Source organism: Copadichromis virginalis, linkage group LG7, assembly GCF_057382275.1.
Source record: "Copadichromis virginalis isolate Kocher_CV1m ecotype Utaka linkage group LG7, C_Virginalis_male_GT1.1, whole genome shotgun sequence".
Lineage (NCBI taxonomy): Eukaryota > Metazoa > Chordata > Actinopteri > Cichliformes > Cichlidae > Copadichromis > Copadichromis virginalis.
The window spans coordinates 47376471-47403171 of NC_140624.1; the positions used below are offsets into that span (position 1 = coordinate 47376471).

The window sequence follows — 26701 nt, forward strand, 5'->3', positions numbered from 1 at the left end:
TTGGCAGTGAGGTTAAACTAAAAACATGATCATAACAAACACACTAACGCACCGTGCCAGCACAAATCAAGACGCACAGTCATCACAATGCGTTTGTACTTTGAAGTATTTCTCTTTAATCGCTTCTTTCATCACCAACCATTTTCTTGTCACGACTAAAGTAGATGCAACTGCTTCTTTTTACTTTTCCTCTTTAAACCAATAAATGGGAAACTTATTTCGATATTTCTTTATGGCAACAAACAGTGATGAAACAGATGAAACTGATAGATGCCACTGTAGTTTCATCCAGGCCAGACATCTGAGGGTATTTGATCTGCAGTAAAAAATTGTTTAATGTTTGTCTTTTAATTGACAATAAATGAGCTATCTGGCCTTCTGCAGATTTATTTCTCTCCATGTTGACCCGGCCGAATCGTTGGCTTGCCTGTCTGGCAGTAAACAAGACATGATTATGCATATGAATTTGAGCTCATCCGCTCTTTCTCATTTGTGGCCATTTCCCAGTCAGTAATTAAGGCTCCCACAGGTCTAATTATCTCAGACAAAGCAAGAGAGCTCTACTCGTCTTCGTTGCCAAACACTTGCAGTGCCAGCTGAGTGAGACCTGTTAGTACCCAGTAACCGTGAGGGTGGGGGTAAATCCAGTATTGTTACATGTGTAGCGTAGCATTTATGTTAAAGGAAGAAAAACAGTTCATACACTGAACGTTGGAGGAAAACAGAATGAGGTGATTTAGAAAGTCAAAGAAAAAACAGTCACTAAAATGGAAAAGCAGCAGCTGTGTGCTGCAGATATCTTTCAGTAAAATGAAATTTTCTTACTGAATTCATTGTTAGTCGGATGACTCTGCTGATGGGACAAATCCACATAGGATGGCATAGAAAGCTATTACAGAAAATAACCAGGATGTTCAAGATCAGTATGTTGAGTTTATCAGGAGAGCTCGGTAGTCGCTGTGAATGATGTTTGCAAAGGCTTAGCTGCAAGGTTTGCTCAGTTTCAGCACCACGGACAGCTCTTTGACTGATTCCTCTGGAAAAAGCCAAATGCTGATTTTATCATTGGAAGTGAGGGTTGCTCTTCAGCTCTTCGTGTATTATAGTCATGTCATTATGGAAGATTAAAAGGGGCCAGTCAGTGGATTATAGAAACAATAGCTTTTTTTTTAGCAGAGGATTCATGCTTGTATCGAAACAGGCCAGGAGATGTCCCGCAGTCTTTCTTAGGATTGCCTAAGGGAATAATGAGTCATATGAGTGGTGAGAAAATGGTGATAATAGGAATGTTTGCCTTTCATGCACCGAAGCCCAAAGATTGTTTTATGCTGAGGTGTGTCAGGTGTTTTGTTATCAGTGCAGGCTGTGAGCACTGGAATAGCCCAGTAACATAAAACTCCAACATATGTTTTTTTTTTCTCTCCCTGCTGCCATCACTGTTTTAACCCTCTCGAGGCAGGCGTTGCCGATTTGCAACAGTTAAAAACTAACAACCTGATTACCCCACATACATGTTTTATGAGTTTGTTTTACTCAGAAGTACCACTGCAGGACTTGGTTGTGCATTAGCAACAAAAGAGTTAATTTGAGCCTGAGAGGGTTAGCCCCAGCATAGGGTTTAAGATACATACCTGTTTCCACATGTTACATAACACTGAAAGGGTGTAAAGTGTTCTGATGAGCAGCAGCAGGATATTATCCTGTCACTAGATTAAAGCCTTTACTATGTTCAAATCAAAGCCCAGTGGGAGGTGGTGGGGGGATGTAGAGGCCTAACTTAATTAATTGCTTATGAAGAATAATGTGAGTGAGTCTCATGCCTAAAACGTGAATCGTTTTCTTTGATTCCACTGGATGTGATCAGCAAAGTTAGACTTGTAGAGTTCGTAATAGCGCTAATTAATCAAGTGGTAACATTTTACTTTACTTTCCCCGTAGTGTTAACGTCTTGCATGATTCTGAGTGAAATGGACTAGTAAAGAAAACAGAGACTTGAGGGATTTGACGGTTGAACAAATATAACAAGCAAGGTCTTTCTTCTTGGTTTAAATTGATATCTGCTAATTTTCCATCTATTTACACTCACTGGACACTTTATTAGATAAACCTGTTCAACAGCTTCTTAACACAAAGGTCTAATCAGACAATCACATTGCATTTAGGTGTGTAGACAGGGTTAAGATGACCCGCTGAAGTTTAAACTGAGCATCAAAGTGGGGAAGAAAGGTGATTTGGTGTCAGCTAAAAACATGAAATTGAGGCTACGATTCATATAGGCTTACCAAATTTGGACATCAGAAGACTGGGGAAAACTTTGTCTGATCTAATCAGATTTCTGCTGTAACATTCACATGGTAGGGTCAGAATTTGGTGTTGTAGCATAGATCCACCCTGCCCTTCATCAATGGTTCATGCTGGTGGTGGTGTGATGGTGTAGGGGATATTTTCTAGGAACACCCTGGGGCTCTTAGTAGCCATTGAGCATCATATTAACCCTGCAGGTAGTATTATTGCTGACCATGTCCTTTATGAATGTAGTGCATGACATGATTTACATCATGGATGTGCAGCTGACAAATCTGCAGCAACCGTGAGATGCTATCATGTCAATATGGACCTAAATCTCTGAGGAATGTTTCCAGAGAGTCGCTGAATCTCTGCCATGAAGAATGACGGCAGTTCTGAAGTAAAATTGGGGTCCAGCACAGTACTAGCTAGGTAAAATAAACTCTATTCAGACATTGGTAAATAAAGAAGCAACACAAGACTTTCGGAATAATTTTTTTCATTAGTTACAACTTTACATGACATGTTTTTTATTAACCGATTAATTGTTTGGTCAAAATGTCTTATTTTGTTTGATAAATCTTCCAGATAAAGCAAATAAAAGTGGGAAATCCTCACAGATGAGAAGCTGGAAACAGATAGTGTTTAGTAAATTCAAACTGAAACAATACCTCAGCTCCATTTAGTACCAAATAAAAAAATGTTGTTTCAAGGAAACTTCTAAGGAAATCATGAGGCATTTATGGGACTTAAATGCAGTAATTAAATATGCCTTAAAGAGCGAGTTAAAGTGTAGAAACAGTAGAAAGTGTGGGCATAGTAGGAGCGGTGAAGCAGTTGGAGAGAGACAGAGAGAAGAGAGGACATCATTCGTTCTGATACTGCTACAGAGGATTACCACTAATCTCTGTTTGGGCCGGAGCTCGCCTCCAACACATTCTCCCATTGGCTCCGGTCTAATCTCGATGCCCACATATCCAACAAACGCCCTTTCATTGGCTCCACCTTCCAGTGTGGTTTATGGGAATATGTGTGCACGTGTGCGTCCATTATTCACCAGTAAAAACAGTGTCCTTCTGCCAAAACACAAACGCTGCCGGGAGGGAAAATTGCCTGTTTGTGCTGGTGCACCGCTGTCAGGACTCCTAATGCTGCACGCATTAGAACGGGATTAGATGAGGCTCAGTGTCTGACTGTGTCTGGGAATCGGAAGTGAGGTGACGCACTTGCTGAGAGCAACAGAGCTGCATACTGAGCTGGAGTTGTGGGGAATATTACAGTGTCTTATAGAGAGTATCTAAAACATATACAAGGCATACCCATCCTGGGTGAATACCAAATACTCCATCCTGGGGGCTGTAGTTGTTGACGTACTGTTTAATTATTATGTAAGATTTCTTTAAAGTGGAGCTCTTTGTACTGATTAAAACAGTCAGGTCTACACGAGGGAATAAAACAGTCTGTGTGCATGTGTGCACTCGTCCTGGCATTTATTTGTACACCACTGAGAGGGTAGACTTTATTACAAAAAGCAGTGAGTCACTACTCCACAGCAGCTGGCGCTTACTAGCTGCGTAGGCGTGTTTTTGTGTGTTTGTGCACAACATCAAGTGATGGAGGCTTAGCCCGAGTGCCTCCAAAAGTCAAATCTATCAGGTTCTTTTCTTTGAGTGTTTTGGAACCTAAAAATACATCAGTTTGTTTAATCTGCTTTGAGTTGCTGCAGCTGCAGGAGACACACATGCTTCACACATGCTCAAGCACCTTCCTCCTCTTTTCACTGTGCTCACAACTGATTAGTTTTGATGGTTTTATGGTATCCTGCGATATATACACAGTATATCTACATAGAGACTGAGGGAAATGCAGATTTAGAACTGCTGCAGAGCACTACATACTGGGGGCTAATTTTGTGTTTTTCATAAAGTCACTTGACGAAACAATTAAGGGTGAGTGCCATATGGCCATATGCATCCAACACGACACATTAGTTTCATATACAGTCATTTAATAAGAAAGCACGGCTTCTTTCAAGTCCAATGTTTTGGTCATAATAAAAACCATCTGATGAATAAAAATACTGACATATTATTTAATTCTTTGTTTATTCGTTCATTTAAAAAGGTAAACAGCAGCTAGGTGCTGATAATTAAATGTACATGATTAGCAGCCGTTGCTGCCCATCAGTCTCGGAATGGTTAAAAGGCTATTTCCAAACAAATTTATGTCCATCATTCTACAGCAAGAAGGATTATTCAAATGGAAAACATTCAAGACAGCTGTCAGTCCTTCCAGGAGTGGATGTCCTCCAAGGTCAGCGTGAAACTGTAAACTCCCTAACAGCGACTTCTCAGGATCTTCAGGCCTCAGTTTGCATGTTAAATCTTAAAGTACATAAAAGTACAATTAGAAAAAAGTGAACAAGTTTTGTTTGGAAGGAAGGAAAAATCCTCTTATCTTTAAGAAGAACACGGCTGCACAGCTTAGATTTGCAACGTTGCATCTGAAAAATCCACAAGACTCCTATGAGGGGAGATGTTTGGTCATAATGCAGAGCTTTGGAGTTGTAATGCACAGTACTGTGCTTGGCAAAAAGCAAACACAGCACATCAGCACAACCACTTCGTACAAGCTGTCAAACACAGTGGAGACATGATGATGATGATGATCACAGGACCCGGTCACCTTGCAGTCACTGGATTGACCATGAACTCCTGGCTTTACAAAAGTATTTTAGGGTCAGATGTGAGGCCGTCTGTCTGAGAGCTAAAGCTACGCTGAACTTGGGTGATGAAACTGGACGATGATCCCAAGCAAGCAAGAAAATCTCCAACAGAATGGCTAAAAAAAGAGAAAAGAATCAAGTATTTGCAATGGCCAAACTTCCTGCACAACAATGTGAGAGATTGATAAAGTGATAAAGAAACGATGGTTCTGCAAGCTTTTGAATCATTGTGTTTATGTAGTTTTTCACAGGAATGCTTCTTTGTTTTGGCTTGGATTCTGTTAACTAGATAATGACACAGTGTTTTTATTGCATATGTTGTTGTTCAGTTCAGGTTCTATTGAAGTAATCTCAGAACCTGCTAAGGACCGGGTGATTTTCTTATTATGTCCTGATACAAGAAACCTTAGAGTCGAATGAGGGTGTACTTTCTTTCTTTACATGATTGTAAGGGTGTATGTCTTCCTGCTGCCTACTGCTCACACGGATTGTTCGACAGGTCCATTCATCAATCTATGCAAATGAAGAATATTACCAATAATGTATTTCCCAGATACAATGGTTAGGACTCAAAGTGCTCAGTGCACTTACACTGTGCGTGAGTGCTTGCAGAAGATATTTAATGTACCTAAATACAGACAGCGTGTTTCTCTGTACGTCTCTTTGTGTCGTTAAAACAAATCATCTCGTGTCAGCTTTGTTTGTTCATTTTTCTTTTTTTTAAAAGTGTGCTGTGGTGATTATTTCAGAACATCTGGCACTCACACAACCATGACTGTTTCCAGTCCCTCACCTCACTGTGGGGGATGTATCTGAGGAGGGTTGGGGGTGGGTGGAGCTGGCATCCTGTCTGAAGAAGACATTAGGTGATGAGCAATTAAGAAATGAGGATGTCGATGGTGTTTTCAGGGATATGACCGTTTCCTTGGCAATGCAGAGGAAATATGGGTGTTTGGGAGTGGAGCGAGAGGAAGACCCGCAGTCAAGACCATCTGTCTGCTGGGCAGGTAGAAGAAAGGACAGACACACAAACAGTGGATGATGAGAGATCTGGTTTGCTTTGTTCTACAGGCACCAACAGAAGAGCGCTGGCTCTGAAACAGCGCTCAGAATAAAGCGCTCTGCTGCTGCTGGGTTCAGAGTAGCAGCTGTTGCTAATTAGCAAACAGATTTCACACGTCTTTGTTGATAGTCGTTGATAGTCAAAGCTTGCTGATCGTGGTCTAAGAGATGTGCTGGATTAATATCTGCACAACTCAGCAACCTGCAGTTTTAGGATTTATGAGATTATATCACACGGTTCAGTCTTTCAGAAAGGGACACTTTCTTCAAGTTAGAAATCCTGTATTATCTGGGGTTTTTTTAGTTTTTGGATGAATTTGAGAGTATCTTACTACCAATTTCTTGCTTGTTCTCTTATAGTATTATGCTGTTGTGCTTCTTGGCCAGTTCCAAGTCATAAGAAGAGAACAAGAAGAACAATTAACAGGGAAATGTTCATTATTGAGCTTAAAGGTGCTGGTAGGCAGATACTTACAGCAGTTTAAGCACAGACAGATCAGACTAATGATATCTCAGTGTAACATCCTTATGTGCTTTTTGACAGACTTCCCACTGTGCTCACCAACTTTCACATCAGATCGGTGAATTCGTCAGAGAACACAGCTCAGACCTGATTAACTCTCATCTCATGACTCCGAGCTGCCTCAGGCTTTGCCTCAGGTTCAAACAGAGACCTCATCTATTTCTTATGAATGTTACATTCAGTTTCCCAGTGTTGAGCTCTCTCATCAGATACTGAACAGTTTGTCTTTGCATTGTGCAAATTGAAAACGTTTTGTAGCTTGATTGCATTTGTGTCATTAAGCTGAGGTGACTGCAAGTAAGGTTCACTTGAAACTGTTGGAGAGAAAACTGGAAAACCTCGCATCGCTGAGAAATTGGTGTCACATCAGCTGAGGGGCACAGGGTGTAAGATAAGAGGTGAGCTGACGCTGATGCTGCATCTGAATAGCTCCAGGAAAAAAGAGATATTGTGCAATGGAAAGCATAGCTGTCCGACAGGCAGGCATCTGGATGAGCTGCTTTACAGCTCAGACACACACAATCAGTGTCAGTAGCTGTATGCAGAACACATTCATTTGCATGGACACATACAGTTAATACCTCAATTCAATAATCAGAAATAAGCAGCAGAAATAAGCATATCAAACACCTGTTTCATTCTTAATTTGTCACCCTTCACGTGATTTAGCTGTGATGTTCATTAGTCATGTTTCGGTGGTTTTTGGTTAAAATATACTGATTCTTTAAAAAATTAAAAGCGTCAAAACACACAAAACTAAACTCTAAACGGTTCCATGAAGGCACTGCCTATTCAACGAATCATAAAGTGGTGAGTGGCAACTGTTAAATATTGGTCAGAATAGTAATCCAACTCTTGGAAACCTGCAATCTGTCTGTAAGCCACCAGATGGCAATAGCTGTGGTTGCAATAAAAAGTCTTCCCATCCTATAGAGATCTATGGGAAAATGACTCTGTCTTAACCTCTGTAAACAACTTGCTGCAGACTTTATGGAGTCACTCACTCATTTGGGGTCATACTGAATAAAACATTAAATCTGTTTTGTAAATCTTGATCATACCTTGTTTCAGAATGGACGATCACATGTGGTAAAAAAAAAAACCCAGGACGTCTGCTTGTTCACAACTAGTCAATCAAAAGGCATTAGCCAATGAGCAATTTTTCTGTCTGTGGCTGTAGTATGGCATAAACATAAACGAACCAGCCGTCTTCGCTCCTTATTTAGGGTTTGGTCATCACACTCGAGGCAGTCATCTTTGGACTATACAAGGGCCACTAATCACAGCTAATGAGCGTGTGCACACTCCAGTTAGCATATTCTTTCTCACATTATGCAGCTGTTTTATTAAAAGCAAAGAAACTTGATTTGACTCAATTTTCACTTAATACCTGCTCGCTGCTCATTGCCATCACATTCCGAAGACTGTTCTTACAAGCTGTAAACTGAATGAATTGAATTGAATTTAAATTACTTCATTTTATTCAACATGACGATTTGCTGTCTCTCAGGTTTAGTGACCTGCTGAAGGGCAAAACGAGGAACATGAAGATGTCAGTTTGAATCTATTTTCGTTTATTTCATACGACTAATTTAAAAGTTAGAACAGGGTCTAACTGGTAATGAAAGAGTTTTTAATTTGAGACATAATTCAACATGTATCAGTGATGGATCAACTGAAGCTTGACCTGTATTTTGTTGCTATTTTATTGCTTATTTCCTGCTGTATTGAATGCACTCCCAAAACTGATCCCTGTAGAAAACAGCTAAGTGGCCTGGTGGCCTCGTTATTTTCATTCACTGACTCTTCTCTGTTCTTTTCTCCTGCTGCTGTCACATCATTGATGACACAACCTTTCATTTTTCTGAATGGATTTGTTTGCTTTTTATATTTGGAGTAAATTATGAGGATGGCACAGTAACTGTACTTTGTTATTGTAGCCCTGCAGCATTGTGGTTGTTTTCACTGACCATCATCTCTGCCATCCATCTGTTGTGTTGCAGGGATTTTCTTCCCCGTGGCTCTGGCATTGTGACCCGCCGTCCTCTGGTCCTGCAGCTGATGAACTCGTCCACCGGTAAAGCTCACCAAATTCCTTTGAAATTGCATAATGGTTTATCTTGACTGCTTCACTGACTGGCTAATCATATTTGATATCTACAGCTGATCAGACAGCTGTTCTATTTGTACAGAAATCTTGACATCTTGAAATCTGTCTTGACATTTTATTGGGAACTGTGCATCACTCTGAATACATGTGGTAAAGATGGCTGATTTGAGTCTGTTTATTCTTATTAACCAGTGACGCTGAAAAAGCCGGAGAGCTACTGTAACGGTGATTGCACTAGTTTTCTTGTGTCTAATGCTTTGAAATAAGTAAAAGGTATAAACATAATACAGTGTTTAATGAATTTATTACACGACCTGTCATAAAAACAAGAAAAGACAAGTATTTTACAAATGTGTCAAAGTCTGTCATCTGGCACAGTCTATTTCATTTAAGACTAAAAGGAAGGTTTTCACTTACTTCTGTCCTTTTAAGTGCGTCTCGATTTCCTAAAGTCAGCATGTAGTTGAATGAACTGCATCTTAGTTCACTTCACAGATTTACATTTAACATCTTTGTGTCAACAGAGAGTCCAGCTGCCTTTAATATTTTACTTCTATTCCAAAGGCTGCCACATCCACATCCCTCTTCATTCTCTTCAGACACAGGAGCTTCATTCTTGGCCAAACCTTCCGTCTCCTCTCATCACGTTCTTGGCCTTTATTTATTTATTTTTATTTGTTTGAAATGTAGCTGTTATAACATCCCCTGTCATTTTATTATTTGTTGCTGAGCCTTCCTGGAAAGACACAACACTTGGGAAAGTAGACAGCTTTTAACCCACTCTCCCATCACCCACCCAACCCTGGCTCCTCCTGGAGTCTAATAAGTCCCCCTATCCTCAGAGGAAAACCATCCGTGCACATTTGCCATTCTCTCTATAGACTTGCGATGACATCATCCTCCCGTTACCATAGTTACACGTTGTTACATTGATTCAGGATCTAGCAGAGAGTGTTTTCTCACAGCGTAGTCATGGTGCGAATCATAAATTACTTTGCGTTAATCTAAAATCAATACGTGGTCGCAGCAACCGTTACTTCATGAATCAAGCTCTAACTGAGTTATCTAACAGTTTTTATCTGTCTTAAGTCTCATCCAAGGACACATCACTTTGCAGCTGAGCGTCGTTCACTATGATCGACATTCAAAACCTTTAATTTCCCATGAACAAAAATCATGTTAAAAGGGTTTGATTCAACTCTCTGTTTACCGTCTTTGCTGTTCACCTCACCGGATCTTCTGATATTCTGTCACATTACTTTCATTCGTGTCTCACTTTTTTGCCGTTTCTTCCAGAATTCGCCGAGTTCCTGCACTGTAAGGGTAAAAAGTTTACAGATTTTGATGAGGTCCGGCAGGAGATCGAGGCGGAGACGGATCGCGCGACTGGAGCCAACAAGGGAATCTCCCCTGTGCCCATCAACCTGCGTGTTTACTCTCCGCACGGTGAGGCTGACGCAGTTTTATTCCACACACACTGAAGATTTAATCTGTGTGTAGAGCATCAATAAGTTTAGTTTTGAATTGGCTTTGTGTTTTCTCTTCTTTCTTTTCTTTTTTACCCTCACAGTGCTGAACCTGACACTTGTGGACCTGCCGGGGATGACCAAGGTGCCGGTGGGTGACCAGCCTGCTGACATTGAATTTCAGATAAGAGACATGTTAATGCAGTTTGTCACCAAGGAGAACTGTCTGATGCTGGCCGTCTCCCCGGCCAACTCTGACCTGGCCAACTCCGACGCTTTAAAGATTGCCAAAGAGGTCGACCCTCAGGGTGAGTTTACACACATGTAAAGAAGCTAATAGGAGTTTTATAAGTCTTTGAAATGATGTTTCATTTATAATTGCTCTTTGTATCATCCTAGTTATTTTTATACAGATGCACATAATGAAATACTGTTGGTAAATTTGCGTGACTGGGTCAGGTTTAAGGACCATCGGTGTGATCACCAAGCTGGACCTGATGGATGAGGGGACCGATGCTAAAGACATCTTGGAGAATAAGCTGCTTCCACTCAGGAGAGGTGCGTAATACCTCGACAGCACGCTCACACAAAAAGTAGCACCTTTTCTGTCTCCTTCAGGTCGGTCGCAACGACGCACTGTTTCCCCCTTGTGGTAACTCAGAGCTTTTCAGTGCTTCCAACATCTGCAACGAAGAACAGAAACAGGGCCAAAGGATGTGGGAGAGCGTGTAAGAAATCAAAAGACAGACAAAGGGGTGAAAGAGAGGAAGAGCTGGAAGGAAAAGCAGGGGAAGGGGCAAAGAGAAAAAAGCAAAAACACTGTCTTGGAAAATAACTCGCATGTAATTTGTGAGCTGCCCTTTATTGCAATGTGCTGATGTGGTGCTTTTCTTTTCCATTTGCACTTGGTTAAAACCCAGGCATGTGCTTTGGAATATTTTCCATTTCCTTTGTTTTTTCTATACTTTTCCCCCCTCTCCCTTCTTTTTCTCCCCGTCTCTCTAACGCTGTGGATATGCACATTTACAAGGCTGCTGGCTCCCAGTTGCCTTAGTTATAGAGCATGAAACAGCTTTTAACTGAGTGATGCATGAGGAAGCTTAACTGGAGGTGAAACAGGATCCTTTTGACCTAACCTCTCCTGGTTATTTCGCCGCACTTCTTTTTTTTTTTTTGTCTCTCTACGCCTTAAAAGAAGAAACGCATCCAGGAATTCTTTCTCTCTTTCTGGTTTTATGCAAATCCCTCTTCCCCCTTTTCTCTTCTCCTGTCTATATTCTTTTAAGTTGAGGTCTGAGGTCTCTTAAAATGTGGTTTAACATTATTAAACACATGTGAAACAGTTGGGTCCTTGGAGGGGCTGTTCAGACCTGAGGACATGGGTAGAAAATAAAAACCCAGAAAAGTTCAGTGTTGCTCTAACACAAGTCTGTATTATCTTCCAGACAAATTACAATACCCGTTTCAAGTCTGTCAGGAAACGATCAAAGGAGTTGGATGGTTTTCTCTAAATCTGTCAGTGTTTTAGGGTTTACTGTGAGTGTGGAGCTCTCTGTCTGCTTGTCCAGGTTACATTGGTGTGGTGAATAGAAGCCAGAAGGACATAGATGGAAAGAAGGACATTAATGCTGCAATGGCTGCCGAGAGGAAGTTCTTTCTCTCCCACCCGGCATACAGACACCTGGCTGACCGCATGGGAACTCCCTACCTCCAGAAAGTCCTCAATCAGGTGTGTAAACATGTGAATGTAGTGAGCCCATTCCTATGTATTCCCAAAACACTATTTCAGTTTTCTAGTGACCTTATTCTGATATTCTGACCTTTGACCTGCACAGCAACTGACCAACCACATCCGGGACACCCTGCCGAATCTGCGGGCCAAGCTGCAGAGTCAGCTTCTGTCCATCGAAAAGGAGGTGGAGGAGTACAAGAACTTCAGACCTGATGATCCGTCTCGCAAAACCAAGGCTCTCCTGCAGTGAGACAAAGCGCACACACACACACACATACACACACACACACACACACACACACACACACACACACACACACACACACACACACAGAAATGTTAACATCTGCACCTTTTCCTGTAGGATGGTGCAGCAGTTCTCGGTGGATTTTGAAAAATGCATAGAGGGCTCTGGGGACCAGATCGACACGGCCGAGCTGTCGGGTGGTGCCAGGATCAATCGCATCTTCCATGAACGCTTCCCCTTTGAACTGGTCAAGGTGTGTGTCGGTTTTGAGATGTCAGGAAGTTATGCGAAGGGTTTATATGGCAGTTTGGTGTCTTAGAAACCTTTCGATTATATTGTACTTGTTATTGTACAGTGTAAATCCAGTGCTGTTCAAAAGTCTTGAGCCGCACCTCTTTTTGTGTGTGTGTGATGCTAGGAAAATGGGAAATAGGTTCAGGGCTTTGTTTTAAAACATGGGCAAACATACATAGAAATACAGTATATAAGGCAAAACAAGGGAATTTCTCCAATTCTAATGATCATATTAGAAATTCAATATTTGGTATGATCACCTTTATGATCTAAAAACAATCGGAAATGAAGGTAAGAGTTCTTATAATTTCTTATAGTATTCAGGATTCATACTCAGGCTTCTTGAAGGACATTAAAAGCTCTGTGGATGTTGACCCTACACTGCTTCAATAATGTTATGGTCCAGGCTCTGGGAGCCCAATCCATGGCTGACAGTGTTTCATTGTGTGTTTTTCTATCCAGGTATGCTTTTACTGTATTGGCAGTGTGTTTTGGATCATTGTCATGCTGAAAAATTAGCCACTCAATCAAAATCTGACTTTACTTTCCTGCATTTATAATTCGATCAGTTTTGACCAGAATCAAATTGATGGCTTAAATGCAACTACAGCAGGTTCAGAGTCTCTTCTGTGTTTTAGAGATGGCTGTAGGTCCTCGCCATCCTGTGTCATGTCTTCACTTGATTTTCCCCCCCCTATTTCTTAAGGATGTGACTTTTAGATTCTGTTCATCAGCTGATAGACTCCACTTGTCCAGTTCCCTCATATTTTTTTAAGCCACACTGCACACAATGCTGAGATATGACAAGTTTTTAGACATGGGAACTAATTATGTGTGCTTGAATAGGTCAGTGTTAAGCAGCTCAACAAACAAAAAACATTCTTCTGAAAATGGCCCTGGGACTGGGTCAGGACTGGACTGAAAAAGCAGCCAAAGAAAAACTGTGGAAGACCTTCAGAAAGCCTGGAAAACTCAAGACTACTTTAAAAAAATACAAGAAAGTCTATCTCCTTGTAAGCTAAATCTAAACAAATGAAGAGTGGCTCAAGTCTGTAAATCAAATAAATAACTTTGGATTAGCAGTAATGTTAGTCAGCTGCATATTTCATTTGTTCGGCAAATTAAGTTTGTTAGGGGGAAAGAAAAGTAGGTCTCCTCACTGGGTCATGATTTATCAAAAGATGCATTGCTAAAAAAAACCCTCTATGTAACAAAAAGCAAGTGGCTCTTAGTTGGATCTCCAAACATGGACAGCTCACTCCAAAACAGTCTAGTTCGTTTTTGGATGAACTGTCTTTGTAATAACTCTGTGTCTGTATTTTAGACACTGTCGACAGAAAAAAGGTCCTAAAGTCAAGTTTCTCTCAGTCTCTTTAAATCATGACATTTCTCCCCTTCATTGTCCTGCTTTCCTCGCCAAAAGGAAGTGCCTGAGCTTCTTCGCCCGGACGTCTCCCACCTTACCTCTCACACTGTTTCTCTCACCCCATCACCATTTCCATCCACTTTTAAAGCCTCCCCTTGCCTTCTCTGTCCGCCTTCCACCTTGTATTAATCCTCGAGGTCTTTGCTTGCTCCCTCTGGTCTGGTTCATTTTCTCTCACAATATGCCCGTCCTTTCTCTTCCCCGCTTTTCTTCCCTGTCCTCTCTCGCCCTCCCTTTGAGGATATAAAACTTACTGTCTGTGACCAAGTTGCAAAAAAATAAATAAAAATGCAGTGTTGGTTTCCCCTGAGGTAAAAAAAAAAAAGAGCAGGTTGCTTCCTAACCAGAAAACTTACTCAAAACACAGAAAACCCTCAAAGCCTGCCAGATACATTAGAAGCCGCAGCGAGTAGCTAGAAGTCAATTCATCATTATGTTTTATTTGCTTATGGTGCACGCTTCAGAGAAAATATTAAATTTTGAGTAAAAGCAGGGGAGAATGTGGCATCGCAGTAAATATCATGGAGATACTTGGACAAATATATTAAAAACAGATGTCGCAGGAATAGTCAACAAAGTGACATGAAAGCGAGCGCTGAGTTAGGGAGAATACAAAGTCTGCATGTGCATGTTTGACAACATCTTCCTTTCTCTGTCTGCCTTTCAGATGGAGTTTGACGAGAAAGAACTCCGCAAGGAAATCAGCTACGCTATCAAGAACATTCATGGCATCAGGCACGTCCGCCTTCCAGCTCACCCTCCACCCTTCCCTCTCTTCTTTCTCTGCTTCACCTCCCATCTCTTTGTCTCAGTCACATCTAACCTGCAACTACCCTCCTTGCTAATCCAAGACAGCAGTAACACAAATTGAGGGCTCTGCTGCACACTAAGGTTATACAATATACTTCAGCACAGGGTTGTTTGGGAACAGACGCAGCTGCTGACTGCTGGGTACCCTCGTTTTTTATGTGGTTGCACATTCATGCTGATAAAAGGGCTTTTCATCTCTGTACCTTATTTCTGGGATGTTCTTGTTCCCTCTTCCTGATGATGTGCATGTTTACTGTCTATTTTATTTCACCCCAAAAATTCGGCTAAGCTTTGATTTAGAGTTTTGTTTGTCAAAATCAAACTACGGTATATGGCAAAACTTGTGGGTTTATATATATATATATATTTATATTTATAAAACATAAATGAGCTGTGCAAAGAAATCATATTTAATATATTTCCATTAGTGCCAAAATATTTCGGATTTCTATCCCTTCTGGTTTCTACTTCGTTCATGTATGTGTCTTTAAAATACCAGATAGATGTTTACCAGGATGTAAAAGCAAGATAAAAAAGAGTTGCTCTTCACATTTTGGTGTAAGAAAATCATGCTTCTGGTTTGAGTATGTTTTAAAATAAGGAGAGCTGAGCAAAACACAATAATTATGTGCAACAAACACTTATAAAAAAAAGAGTAAGATAACATGTAGACTAAACAGGATAATACAAAAAATCAATTTGTTTAAATGTGGATTACTGCACATACACTGCTTAACAGTTTTATTAAACCACCACTAACTTTAAGGTTAATTCCACAGCAGCCCTAAATAACAGTACTGGTTACTGTATAATCCACCAATATAAACAAGCTCTTTAATTGAAATTATATAGTAAAATTATTGTTGTTATCCTTGAATTTTCAAATTGATTGTTTTATTATAAAAAGCTAATAAATAGTAAAGAAAATTATTATTTTTATCAAGATGACAAGTTACAGTTCTTTTAGTTAAATTGTTTTTAGTTTGAAACTATTTTTTAAAAAGTCTTTGCTTTTATGACAGGTGCTTTATTACATTTGTTAAGCCCTGTATGTAAAATACTTGCTGTGATGCTTGATTATAAAAGGTATATGACTAATGTGAGTGACACGACGGCCTCTTTGGTCTAAAACAATAAAACAATAACTGAATATTTGCTGTGTAGGATCACATCCCGGTTCCTTGCCTTTTCTTGTCTTTTGCTGAATTTTTGCCAGAAGTGGAGGGTAAATCTTTATAATTAACACTCTCCTCTCTACCCAACCCTCTTTATTCCTTCTCTTTTCTTTCTTTCCACCAACTCCTCCTCTTCCTCTCGTCTTTCGGCCCTGTGGCTGCTTCTCTCTGTGTCGGGCAGAACTGGCCTCTTCACCCCGGACATGGCCTTTGAGACCATTGTGAAAAGGCAGATTGGGAAGATTAAAGAGCCTTGCACCAAATGTGTGGACATGGTCATTTCTGAGCTAGTCAATACAGTTAGGCAGTGTACCAAGAAGGTAAAAAAAATAAAAGCTAGCACTTTTTTCCTTGCTTTCCACCTCTTCAGTCCCTCTGCTGTTCGCTCCCTTTCACTCTAACCACCTGACTCCCTCCAGCCCTCGCTGCTGTTGGACAGCGAGGGGACGCCTGGAGCGGCAGGGTGGGCTGCTGTACGCCTGCCTGCCCTACCTTACTGTAGTACCGTGGAGGGTTTGGCTGGACAGGCTGGCTGTGGTAGATGGTTGTGCTGAAGAAACAGAGTGGGGACGCTGAGCGATCATCAGAATACGTCTGCCTTAGAAAGCTATCAGAGCATTCAGTGATGCTCGGAGTAAACTGATGGGTAACATCACGAGGGCAACACCCTTTCCACCTTTTCTAGTGCAAGCTAGACAAACACATACACATAAAATCCTGTCTTTCATTTCGAATACCTGGCAGGCGTATTGGATGACCTCAGTATCCGAACTTTCTCGTGTGTGAGATTGCAGCCGTGCACCTGCAGCTGACGGGAGCCATGACAATTACTGCTTAACTTCATGCCTCAGGGGCTGCACTCTGAGCGAAAGATGAGAGAAAGCAGGGCCAAAGAAAAGAGCAGCAATCTTTATCCACGCGGATCGGCTGTAACCAAGCAAGTTCAAGAGCGCGACAACGCTGGGATGATAAATATCATGATCGGACTCCCTCTGGAAGTCAGAGGAGAGCTGGGTGGAGAGGGGTTCGACACCAGGGGAGATCAGGCTGTTTTGGCTGGAGGTTGGGGTGCACAGCTGCGGTCTCGTGGTGTGTTGCTTGGAGTTTTTGGCTGGCAGAGTCACGCAGGCTGGGAGCTCTTTCTATTTCTTTCAGTCTCCTCCTCGTCTTCTTTGTTCATAGAGAGAGGCTCCAGCACTGTCCTGTTTTAGGATGGCTTTAGGGGGAAACCAAATGTCTCACTTGCACTTTCTTCCTTCTGTGCTGTTTATCCCCCCCCCACCCCCCTCTTGTCTTTGTCATCTTCAATCTGTTCTCCTGCTTCATCTCCAATTTTCACCTGCCTCATCTGTTTACTGCCCCTCTCCCTCACCATCTGTTCTCACGGCTTTCTTTTAAATTGGTCTCATCTTTTTACTGTATTTCCTTTCTACCTCCACTTACAACTCTTCATTCGATGCTTTTAATTTTCCTCTTTCCCCACCTATTTCTTTCGTTTTTATTTCTTTCCTGCTCCTTTCTCTCTCTCGTACTGCCTACCTATCTCTACAGGACGGGGCTATTCACCCCCGACCTGGCTTTTGAAGCCATAGTGAAAAAGCAGATCCAAAAGCTGAAGGAGCCCACACTGAAGTGTATAGATATGGTAGTGAGTGAACTCACCTTCACCATACAGAAGTGTAGCCAAAAGGTAAAATGTTAAAGAGAACAAAGCCACTTTCGTTATCTCTGTTAATCTTACAGGTAAGGGTAGACTGATAGCTGGAGTTTTTTTTTTACCCATACTTTATATGAAGAGATATATGAGAGACAAACAGTATTTGTATCCAAAAAACACCTTGTATATTATATTTATTGGTTATAAGGAAGAAAATCATTTTTTAATGCAATGACTGGCTAAAATAGCGCCAATGCTATATTTTATACATGTTAAATAATGTTATATGAAGACTATGCATAAAAAGCTACGTTGCTGTGCTAAAGTCTTATATCTTTATATGGGAAAAAGGTGCAGCGATTTATTGAAACATGTACAAACATATGTGGCAATGCAGAGCTCGTACAATACTAATGACGTCAAAAGGCTGCATAATTAAATGGTACCACATGAGCCACATTGTGCTGCTCTGTAAAGAGAGTAGTGCACAAGTCTGATGCTCCAGAGACTCCACTGACTACACCGTAATCAGCTGTGATAAACATAATCAACAATTACAACGTCTTTGATTTAAAAAAGCATTTTTTAATTAAAAAAAGACACAAAACCCCCCAAATTAGGACATTTTTAAGTGACATAAAATGTTGAGCAGTATTTGTAAACCGACCCACAATAAATAAAGAATGAATGAATGAATGTAAGTTTTGAAACACACTAAACTTTAATCAGCACTTATCAGTCTATCCTTGCTCCTTATGTAACCACGTAACCTTTATTGTAACTAAACTATGGTTATCATTTGGTTTTTTTGTCGGTTATAACCGGCCTTATATTGACAACCAAGCACACCGCATGTTAGACAACTTTTTGGTTTTTTTCCTCAGTATATTTCATGATGTCTAAAAACCGTTTGATTTAACCGGATTAAAATCACACCTTTTCTGTCTCTGTCAGTGTGGTTCAATATACCGGAGTGACTGGTTGTGTACTTCCACTCATTGACTAACTGACGTGATTCGAGCGTCTCTTTATTTCTTCTTTCATTTCTCTTTCGTCCTCTCCGTCCCGTCGTCCTGCACAAACCTTTGAATGGCTGCTTCCTCGCTAAGTGACTGACCAGCACAGAGTAGCAGTGCCGCCTCCTTTGGATTTCTCTTCACTGTCACGCTTTTGCAGTTATTTCACTGTATCAAAAAGATACTGTAACATAATACCCAGTGTTTGGGAAAATCCACAAAGGGGGTCAGTTTGAAGTCTTCCCACACCTCCCCGTCCCCCACCCTCCACCCTCCACCCTTTCCCTGCTTCTTTGCATTGCATGCCAGCCTGAATCTCTTCTCTCCACTGTTTTTTTTTTTCAGTGTCAGTTCTGAAGTCACTGACCGCAGCAGCAGATTTTGACAGATCGTATCTGTCGTCAAGTTGCGTTGCATCTTTCTACCTGCATAAATTATCTGCTTCCATATGGCGCACGTAACTTTTCGCATGAAATGCTTCTCGTCAAAACAGTCTCCATTCGTAACGGCACAGTGATGCCGTTGTTAGTTGTGTGTGCCTTCTAAATAAAATCAACATTCTGATTGGGAGATATGCTTCAGATATGCACCCTCGTTCCTCTAAAACAGCAGTGTATGCTGTGTGATGTTGAAAAGCCTCATTATTATTGGCAGTAGGACCTGAAAAAGTCACTTATTTAATTCAAATACTGGCAGAAATTATTTAAAATGTTTCTTCTTTATCGGTGTCATCTGCTCTGTCAGTGGATCAGACCTGGAAGGCACTAAATAAGCTCCCAAACAACGAAAGAGGCCAATCGGTACCTACTCACTAACCCAAAGATGCACTGTAACTTGCACGAAAGCCTTTCTTTCTCGTGCTGCGATTATTTGATTTTCTTTGCTTTTCTCTCTTTCCTCACACTTCTCCAAATGTGTTTGTGTCACATTGGAGACCCACCAGCGTCTGCGTTCGTGGGTTTTGCAATGAGCTCATGGAAAAAGACCCACAGTGTGCTGGGAAAAAGAAAGCTTTTTCTGCCAGGAACATTGTTTATTCTGTGTTTGTGGTGAAAAAGAAGAAAAATCACAGACTTTGCTCTATTCTCTTGCATTTGTTACACGGTGGGAACGAATACACATTTGGCACGTATTATTTAATCTAACACAAGTCAACACCCACTCAGGGTGAGCAGTGACTAGAGCTGAGTCTGCGATAAACCCAGACCCCCTCAAACATACCGTGTTTAATTGTGTTTCTGTATTTTGTTGTGTTGTGGAACTGTGTGCTGTGGTTCTGTGAGATTTTTTTTTTTTAATTTGTTTACTGAATCTTGTACATTGACGTGTGACAGTGTGTGCATGTGTTGGGATCTGTGTTTGTTTTTTTGGGCTACTTACCTACCGTTTTCTGTGCTCACAGCTGGCTCAGTACCCCATGCTGAGGGAGGAGATGGAGAGAATTGTCACTCAGCACATCAGAGACAGAGAAAGCCGCACTAAAGGACAGGTAAAGCAGACAAACAGTGTGTACGGTGTAAAGTGTGTGTGTGTGTGTGTGTGTGTGTGTGGGGGGGGGGGGTGGTTGTGATGGTGTGGTACGTTTGTGTAAAACAATGATATGAATGAATTGTTTTGTCCTGGTTTAAATCAGTGTGCATCCTGGTGTGTGCTGGAATTTGTCATTGTTCTATATAATAACCGCATCATGATGTCTTAGGAAGGAAAGTGCTTTGTTGTCTCTTAAAGTTGTGATATTTTGCTTTCATGAAGGCAGCTGTGAGATCTTTTTACTGGTCTGTTTCCAACTAGTGGTCCATTATCTCAAAATTTCCATGTCTGCAAACCATTTTCAGTTACAAGCTGCTCCTATTTAGTGCTTTAATCTTATTTCATATTCATTTTTTATGGAGAATATAATAATTTGTAATGTAGAAAGTATTTCTGCAAAGAAGCAGGGGCTTTTAACAGTTTGTTCTTACTCACTTCCTGCTGAAATAGTTTTTCTTAAAGTATATCAGTTTAATTTTACTTATTGACCAATCACAGTGCTTAAGACTACAAGTCACATTTAACCATGAATTCATACAGCGCTTTAATCTAAACACTTTACCTAAGTCACATACGCCCAATATACACCCACCAGCCACTTTATTAGTTGCACCTTGCTCGTACTGTTCTAGACCCAGTTTTCCATCAGAACTGCCTTTATTGTGTGTAGCAGAGATTTACTAACATGCTGGAAACACTCTTCTGAGATTTTGGTCCATTTTGATATGATAGTATTACACAGATGCTGCAGGTTTGTCAGCTGCATATCCATAATCCCTGCTCTGTGCTCTGTGGTCATAAAGGGATCGACATAGTCACCAACAGCGCTCATAGTTTCTATGATGTATATATAATGATCAGTGGCAGCCGATGTGGTCTACTGCTGAAGCCCATCCGCTTCAAGGTTTGATATGTTGTGCATTAAGAGATGCTCTTCTGCATACCTCGGTTGCTTTCCTATCAGCTTGAAGCAGTTTGACCATTATCCTCTGACCTCGAGAACCAGCAAGGCATTTTTAGCCAGAGAACTGCTGCTCATTTTCTCTTTTTTTGAACCATTCTCCATAAAACCCTAGAGATGGTTGTGTGGGAAAATCCCAGCAGATCAGCAGTTTTTGAAATACTCAGACCGGCCCATCTGGCAACAACCATGCCAGATTCAGAATAACTTCAATCACCTTTCTTTCTTATTCTGATGCTCATTTTGAACGTGAATAGGTCTTGACCATGACTGAATTAAATGAAAGGGTGTACCTAATGCAGTGGCTTTTGAGTGAGTTGACCTAGCCAGAGCACTCTAATGAAGCCCATGTAGGAACAGGAAGAACATGGAAACTTCCCATCTGGGTTTTGAATCAGGAACTTCATGCTGTGAGGTGACAGTGTAACCTCTGTGCTGCCTCGTTCCCCTATAATTTTCACTGAACACTATGACCTTTCCAAACATTTCCGTGTAAATGCACACACACACACACACACACACACACACACACACACACACACACACACACACACACACACTGTTACGAGAAAGAAGTTTAAGAAGTTAAAAGAGACAAACTACAAGAAATGATGTTGCATTGCTCTGTGTGTATAGTGATAATAAAGATTATTCAGATTCAATGATACATAGAAAGTACCTCAGATTTAATTCATTGAGTGCGGCTGAATTACAAAATGAAAGCTGGGGACCAGGGCTCCAAAATATGATATATAAGTATAAAACTGACTGTTTTACTCTCTCTGTTCAGGTGTTGCTGTTGATAGATATTGAGCTGTCCTATATGAACACTAACCATGAGGACTTCATCGGATTTGCCAAGTAAGTTTAGAAATCTGCTGCCGCTACAGTGGAAAGTCTTTACTACTTAAGGTCAAAGTACAGTATCGCATGTTTTGTTGTGCAGTGCCCAGCAGAGGATCAACCAGATGAGCAAGAAGAAAGCAGCCGGCAATCAGGTACTCCGATCACTAACAGGCAGGCACGCTGTCTGTACTCTTGCAGAGCTGTGCTGTTCACTCCAGGCCTCTTTCAGCTGCTGTAACACGATGATTCCACTCCTCCAAATATGTTTTGTCTGTTGGCAAGCAACGTGCCAGCTGAACTTTATAAAGTTTTACCCTAAGGCTTAGCTCTGTTAGCACTCAGCTCTTGTGTTTTCGCTCATGGTAAATGTTGCACGGCTATACGGTCTATGGTTACAGTGGGCAACAGCCCATTAGTTATACAATGCCACAACCCTGTGCTGCTCTTGTACACGTTACACAATAATGGACAACACTTGTGTGGTCATGAAACAGCTTGTCCTTTTGGTGAAAAACCATGATAGCTCCTGCGGTTTAAAGCTTTAAAGACAACAACAGTTATTACCTTTCCACCCAATAGAAAGCCTTCTAATAAAAAAAAACAACACAGTACAGTAACTGAATATTTAAGTGTAATGGCTACATATTTATGGTTCGGTAACAGCTTTTGGATGACGTTGCTTTTTTAAAGTGTTTTGAAGCGCTTCCTGTGCATTCTTCTTCTACTTTTAGCATATTTTTATTTTACTCTCTTTTTCTTCTTCTTCTTCTTCTTATCAGCTCTATATGTTTTAGTATCTGTCATTTTGTTGCCTTGAGTTTCCTCTGAGTGTTTTCTTCTTTGCTCTCTTTCGTCCCTTCCTCCTTCTCTCTGTGGCTTTTGCACTTCAGGATGAAATCATGGTGAGTAGTGTGGGGCTGTGATTCTGTGCATATCTGCAGGTGAGCATTTGTATGTATGAGCTCATATCCATACACGTTACATATATCAGGATTTATGTGTTTATAAATGTTTAAACTTGTATGTCTTTTATGTATTTTAGGCTGTAATTAATAGTGGATACATGAGTGTGTGTGTGTGTGTGTGTGTGTGTGTATGAAATAACATTCAGAGTAAGTGCTAGTAGATTGGCAGGTGGCTGTAGTTAGAGATGCTTGGCTGTTTCCTTGTTCTCCTTTTTTTCAGCTATGTCATCCCCACAGAAACACAATTACATTTCAGGGTTGTAAATATGCCATAAAAAGCTTTTGTGCACATAAAAAGAAGTGTGATTCTCTGTTGTATAATGTTATTTTGTGTGTGTGTGTGTGTGCGTGAACCCCACATGCATCTTTCAGAAAGGCCCAGTTTGGAGATGTTCAGTGTGGCTTTGGCTCTGCAGTTGATTTGCTTTGGCAGTAAATAGATGCCCCCCAGCAGTAGCTTGAACTACATGAAGAGGGAGTCACACGTCTAAAGAAGCAATAAAGACAAAAGACAGAAAAGAAGAGAGTCTGAAAAAATTCTGATAAATATTTTCCCTCGAAATATTGATCAAAGGGGTCTTAGCGTTCCCCTGCCTCTTCTAAATTCAAAGTAACACAGAAGGCCAGAGGACATGAATACCTGCAGACATATGGCATCCCTGTAGTTGTCACTGCAACCACCCAGAGAAGGGTCAAAGGTTAGGGGCACATTGTAAGCAAAGTGGTGAACTTAACATCCTGTTTATAGATGGATATCATTGGCCCTTAAAGACCCTGAAGCTTCTGCTCTTCTCATTCACTGCTGGTCTGACCTCCATGCAGGGAAATTTAGGAGAACATGAAAGTAGAAACTCAACATTAAAAATGTTTCTGAAAACACCTCTGTGTCTTAGATAATCTTTCAAATATTACAAATCCTTTACAGGCGGTGGTTATGCTTAAAGCTAACCACACCTTATGATAGATCCTAATCTAAATGTTCAAGAAGTATAAACTTTTTATAGAGATTAATTATTAATTATTTAAATGTAGAGCAAGTCCCTCATGTAAAACTTAAAACACGTCTCATTAGACCTCCTTTTATAAGGCAAAACAGTGACAAGACCTAAAGGCGTTGACTCTATAAGAACAGGCTGATAGCCAGATTATAGATTATTTGTCTTTTCTAAAAAAAAAAAATCCCAAAATACTGACTCTAAGTAATCTGATTACTTGTAAATTTTCCAATGTAATCTTGTTACATAAGTACAGTGTAAACTGTTACATTTAACTGACTCTGGACAAATTAATTTTATGTGATTGGCGGACATTCAGTTTACACCAAGCATGTTTTCCTTTGTTTATTATATATATGATATATTTTTCAGCTGCATTTAACCCCAAATTACTACTTTATATTTATGAGGGCAAAGAATTATGTCTTTAAGTGTGTGCTGTGGACCCTTATTGTTGTCCAGAAACCATCAGAAGAGCATAAGTGAGTTGAATTGTTCAATAGTGATCCAAACAACACAAATGAATGGACTTCATAAATCCATCCAGACTTTTTTTAAGGCTTTACATTGTCGGTAGGTAATTGCCAGGCTTTAAATTATTTTATTCTGCTTTAAACTACTTTAAAGGGAAACAGCTGAATTGAATGTATGTTATTTCAATGCTCTTGCTCAGATAAGTAATCGGCTGCTTCCATTTGCAAAGCTCATACCTACAGTGTAGCATAAAACAGGATCGCATGCATTTCACTGCATGATCTTCAAAAGGTGATACGGGCCACTGCAGCCTCCTTATCTGCCTCGTCCCTCACCCTGCTTGCTGTCCCCTTGCTGCCATCCCAGCAGCCGGCTGTAATGTGCTGGCAGTTGATCAGTCGTGTGTATTTGGCCTTTTACTAAATGCCCTATGCTGGCATAGCTTTGTAATATTCTCTCCACATTCTCATTCAGCCGGAGAGAGGAGTTAACGATCGGTTCAAGGTAAATAACCTGCACACCATCGTACTGTATGTGTGACTGTAAAGTGGAGGGAATGAAATACAAGAGAGCTGAGGAGAAAAAAGAGAGCGAGTGCGAGGAGTGTGTTGGTGGTTAGCTGAGCGTTTTTGTTAGCTCATTCACTTCTGCTGTGAAGGTAGGCCTACATATGTGTGTGGTAAATGTCTGTAAATGTAAAGGTTGATGGATGTTAATGTTAACTTTGTGAAATGTGCAAATGCTGGTTGAGTTTCAGCTCATTTCCTTTCTGTGTGTCTGCTATATCTGTCTGTTTCTCAGGTGATCAGGAAGGGCTGGCTGACCATTAATAACATCGGCATCATGAAGGGAGGCGCCAAGGAGTACTGGTTTGTACTCACCGCCGAGAGTCTGTCCTGGTACAAGGATGATGAGGTGAGACAGAGTTCATGTAAAGTCACTCGTGCACACGGAGTCACACGGTCAGGGTGTTTGTGTGTGTTTGCATGTTTCAGTATCTGCACACTCAAAGTCTTGGTTTAGAGTTCTGTTTGCGGTCTGAGCTGCAGACCTGATGACTGAATCATCTGCCCGAAGCATCAGCCAACTGCTTTGTAGTGTTTTCCAAAGAAAAATGCAGCGCAAGAGATTCATAAAAGTATGCAACACTGCAATACAAGTACTTGTTACTGCATAGAAACAGAGTTTTGTTTTGAAAGGGAAACAAAGGGTTCTTTGCAGGATAATTGATTCAAAGTTAAACCCGACTGAAACTCAGTTTTGAAGGCTCAGATCAATATTTGAAAATCTTATGATGATGATCTGAGACATGTTGTTTTTTGCTTTTGTGTGTGTTGACCATAATATATAAATAAAAAACCCAGAAAAGGACTTAAAATGGGTCATTTAACGAGTTGAAAAATAAACTGGATAGTGCCCCCTGATGGATAAACAATATAATGTCCGTGCAGTGCAAATGACCACAGATCAACAGTCTTTTGATTCTTGTGTTCCAACTTATGTGCTGACAGAGATTTTTCTGTGTTTAGTAAACGTCAGACTAGTCAGCCGCTCCGTTTTTTGGTGTACTTCAGTTTGACAGGACTTTGGAGTTTGGTGGTTTCATATAATTAGGAAAAAGCTTGTTTGGGAAAAACAAAACTTGACAAAATTGACATTTCTTCACAGTATAATTTGATTATAAAGCATGTAGTCTTCCTACTGTATGACACTATGAAATTACATTTTACTCTGGCGGTTTTTCTGCATCTTTACCGCACAACCCGACACAATTTTCCTGGGATCCGAGTGTTTATTCTCCATGACCTGGTCCAACATTCATTCCACTGCAGCTATGACTGCTGGTCAGTGTTATCTTCTGCACACTGATATGATTCTCCCTGACATGCTTTGTTACTGGACTTACTGGTCAAAGCGGTATCCCATGATGCTTTGCAGAACTATTAGGAGCTAGCCACAGTCTCGCTGTCTCCATGCCTTAGCCACAGCCTCTGTGCGCGCTGACATCAGGCTGTGTGTGTGTGTGTGTGTGTGTGTGTGTGTGTGTGTGTGTGTGTGTGTGTATGTAGGACTGAGCAGACCTTTCTAAAAAGTCAGGACCCCACAGCATGTCAGACATTGAAGCTGGCACACATATGTGCATACCAGAGCCCTTGCATTGCCCTGTTCCTAATTACACACACACACACACACACACACACACACACACACACACACACACACAAGCTGTTTCTAATAAACCTACTTTATTTCAAAGAAGGGGCACAAAGTGAGAGGGGGACTGGATCGCAGGGGTGGAGGCAGGAGTGTCTCTCGTTAGCTGGTTAGCAGCAGGAGTAACAAGGACCATGTGAGGAGAGAAAGTGGGGAGAAAAGGTAGCACAGATGGGGGGGGGGCAAA

The 26701-nt window shown here is 40.9% G+C and overlaps 1 protein-coding gene across 8 annotated transcripts in view; it reads left to right on the forward strand.

The window, feature by feature from the left end:
* Positions 1 to 26701, forward strand: part of dnm1a (dynamin 1a) — a 49648-nt gene that overhangs the window by 3165 nt on the left and 19782 nt on the right. For 4 of the 8 annotated variants that reach the window (XM_085463815.1, XM_085463813.1, XM_085463817.1 and 1 more), the window contains exons 2-15: positions 8600 to 8673; positions 10003 to 10152; positions 10277 to 10480; positions 10632 to 10730; positions 11741 to 11901; positions 12008 to 12150; positions 12269 to 12404; positions 14539 to 14606; positions 16038 to 16176; positions 19932 to 20018; positions 21811 to 21881; positions 21967 to 22018; positions 22757 to 22768; positions 25102 to 25215. In XM_085463815.1, coding sequence (XP_085319941.1) covers positions 8600 to 8673; positions 10003 to 10152; positions 10277 to 10480; positions 10632 to 10730; positions 11741 to 11901; positions 12008 to 12150; positions 12269 to 12404; positions 14539 to 14606; positions 16038 to 16176; positions 19932 to 20018; positions 21811 to 21881; positions 21967 to 22018; positions 22757 to 22768; positions 25102 to 25215 — 1510 coding nt within the window. Of the gene's footprint in view, positions 1 to 8599; positions 8674 to 10002; positions 10153 to 10276; positions 10481 to 10631; positions 10731 to 11740; positions 11902 to 12007; positions 12151 to 12268; positions 12405 to 14538; positions 14607 to 16037; positions 16177 to 17407; positions 17547 to 19931; positions 20019 to 21810; positions 21882 to 21966; positions 22019 to 22756; positions 22769 to 24774; positions 24805 to 25101; positions 25216 to 26701 lie in introns of all 8 variants that reach the window. The other 4 variants (XM_085463816.1, XM_085463814.1, XM_085463820.1 and 1 more) reach the window with 2 other exon arrangements.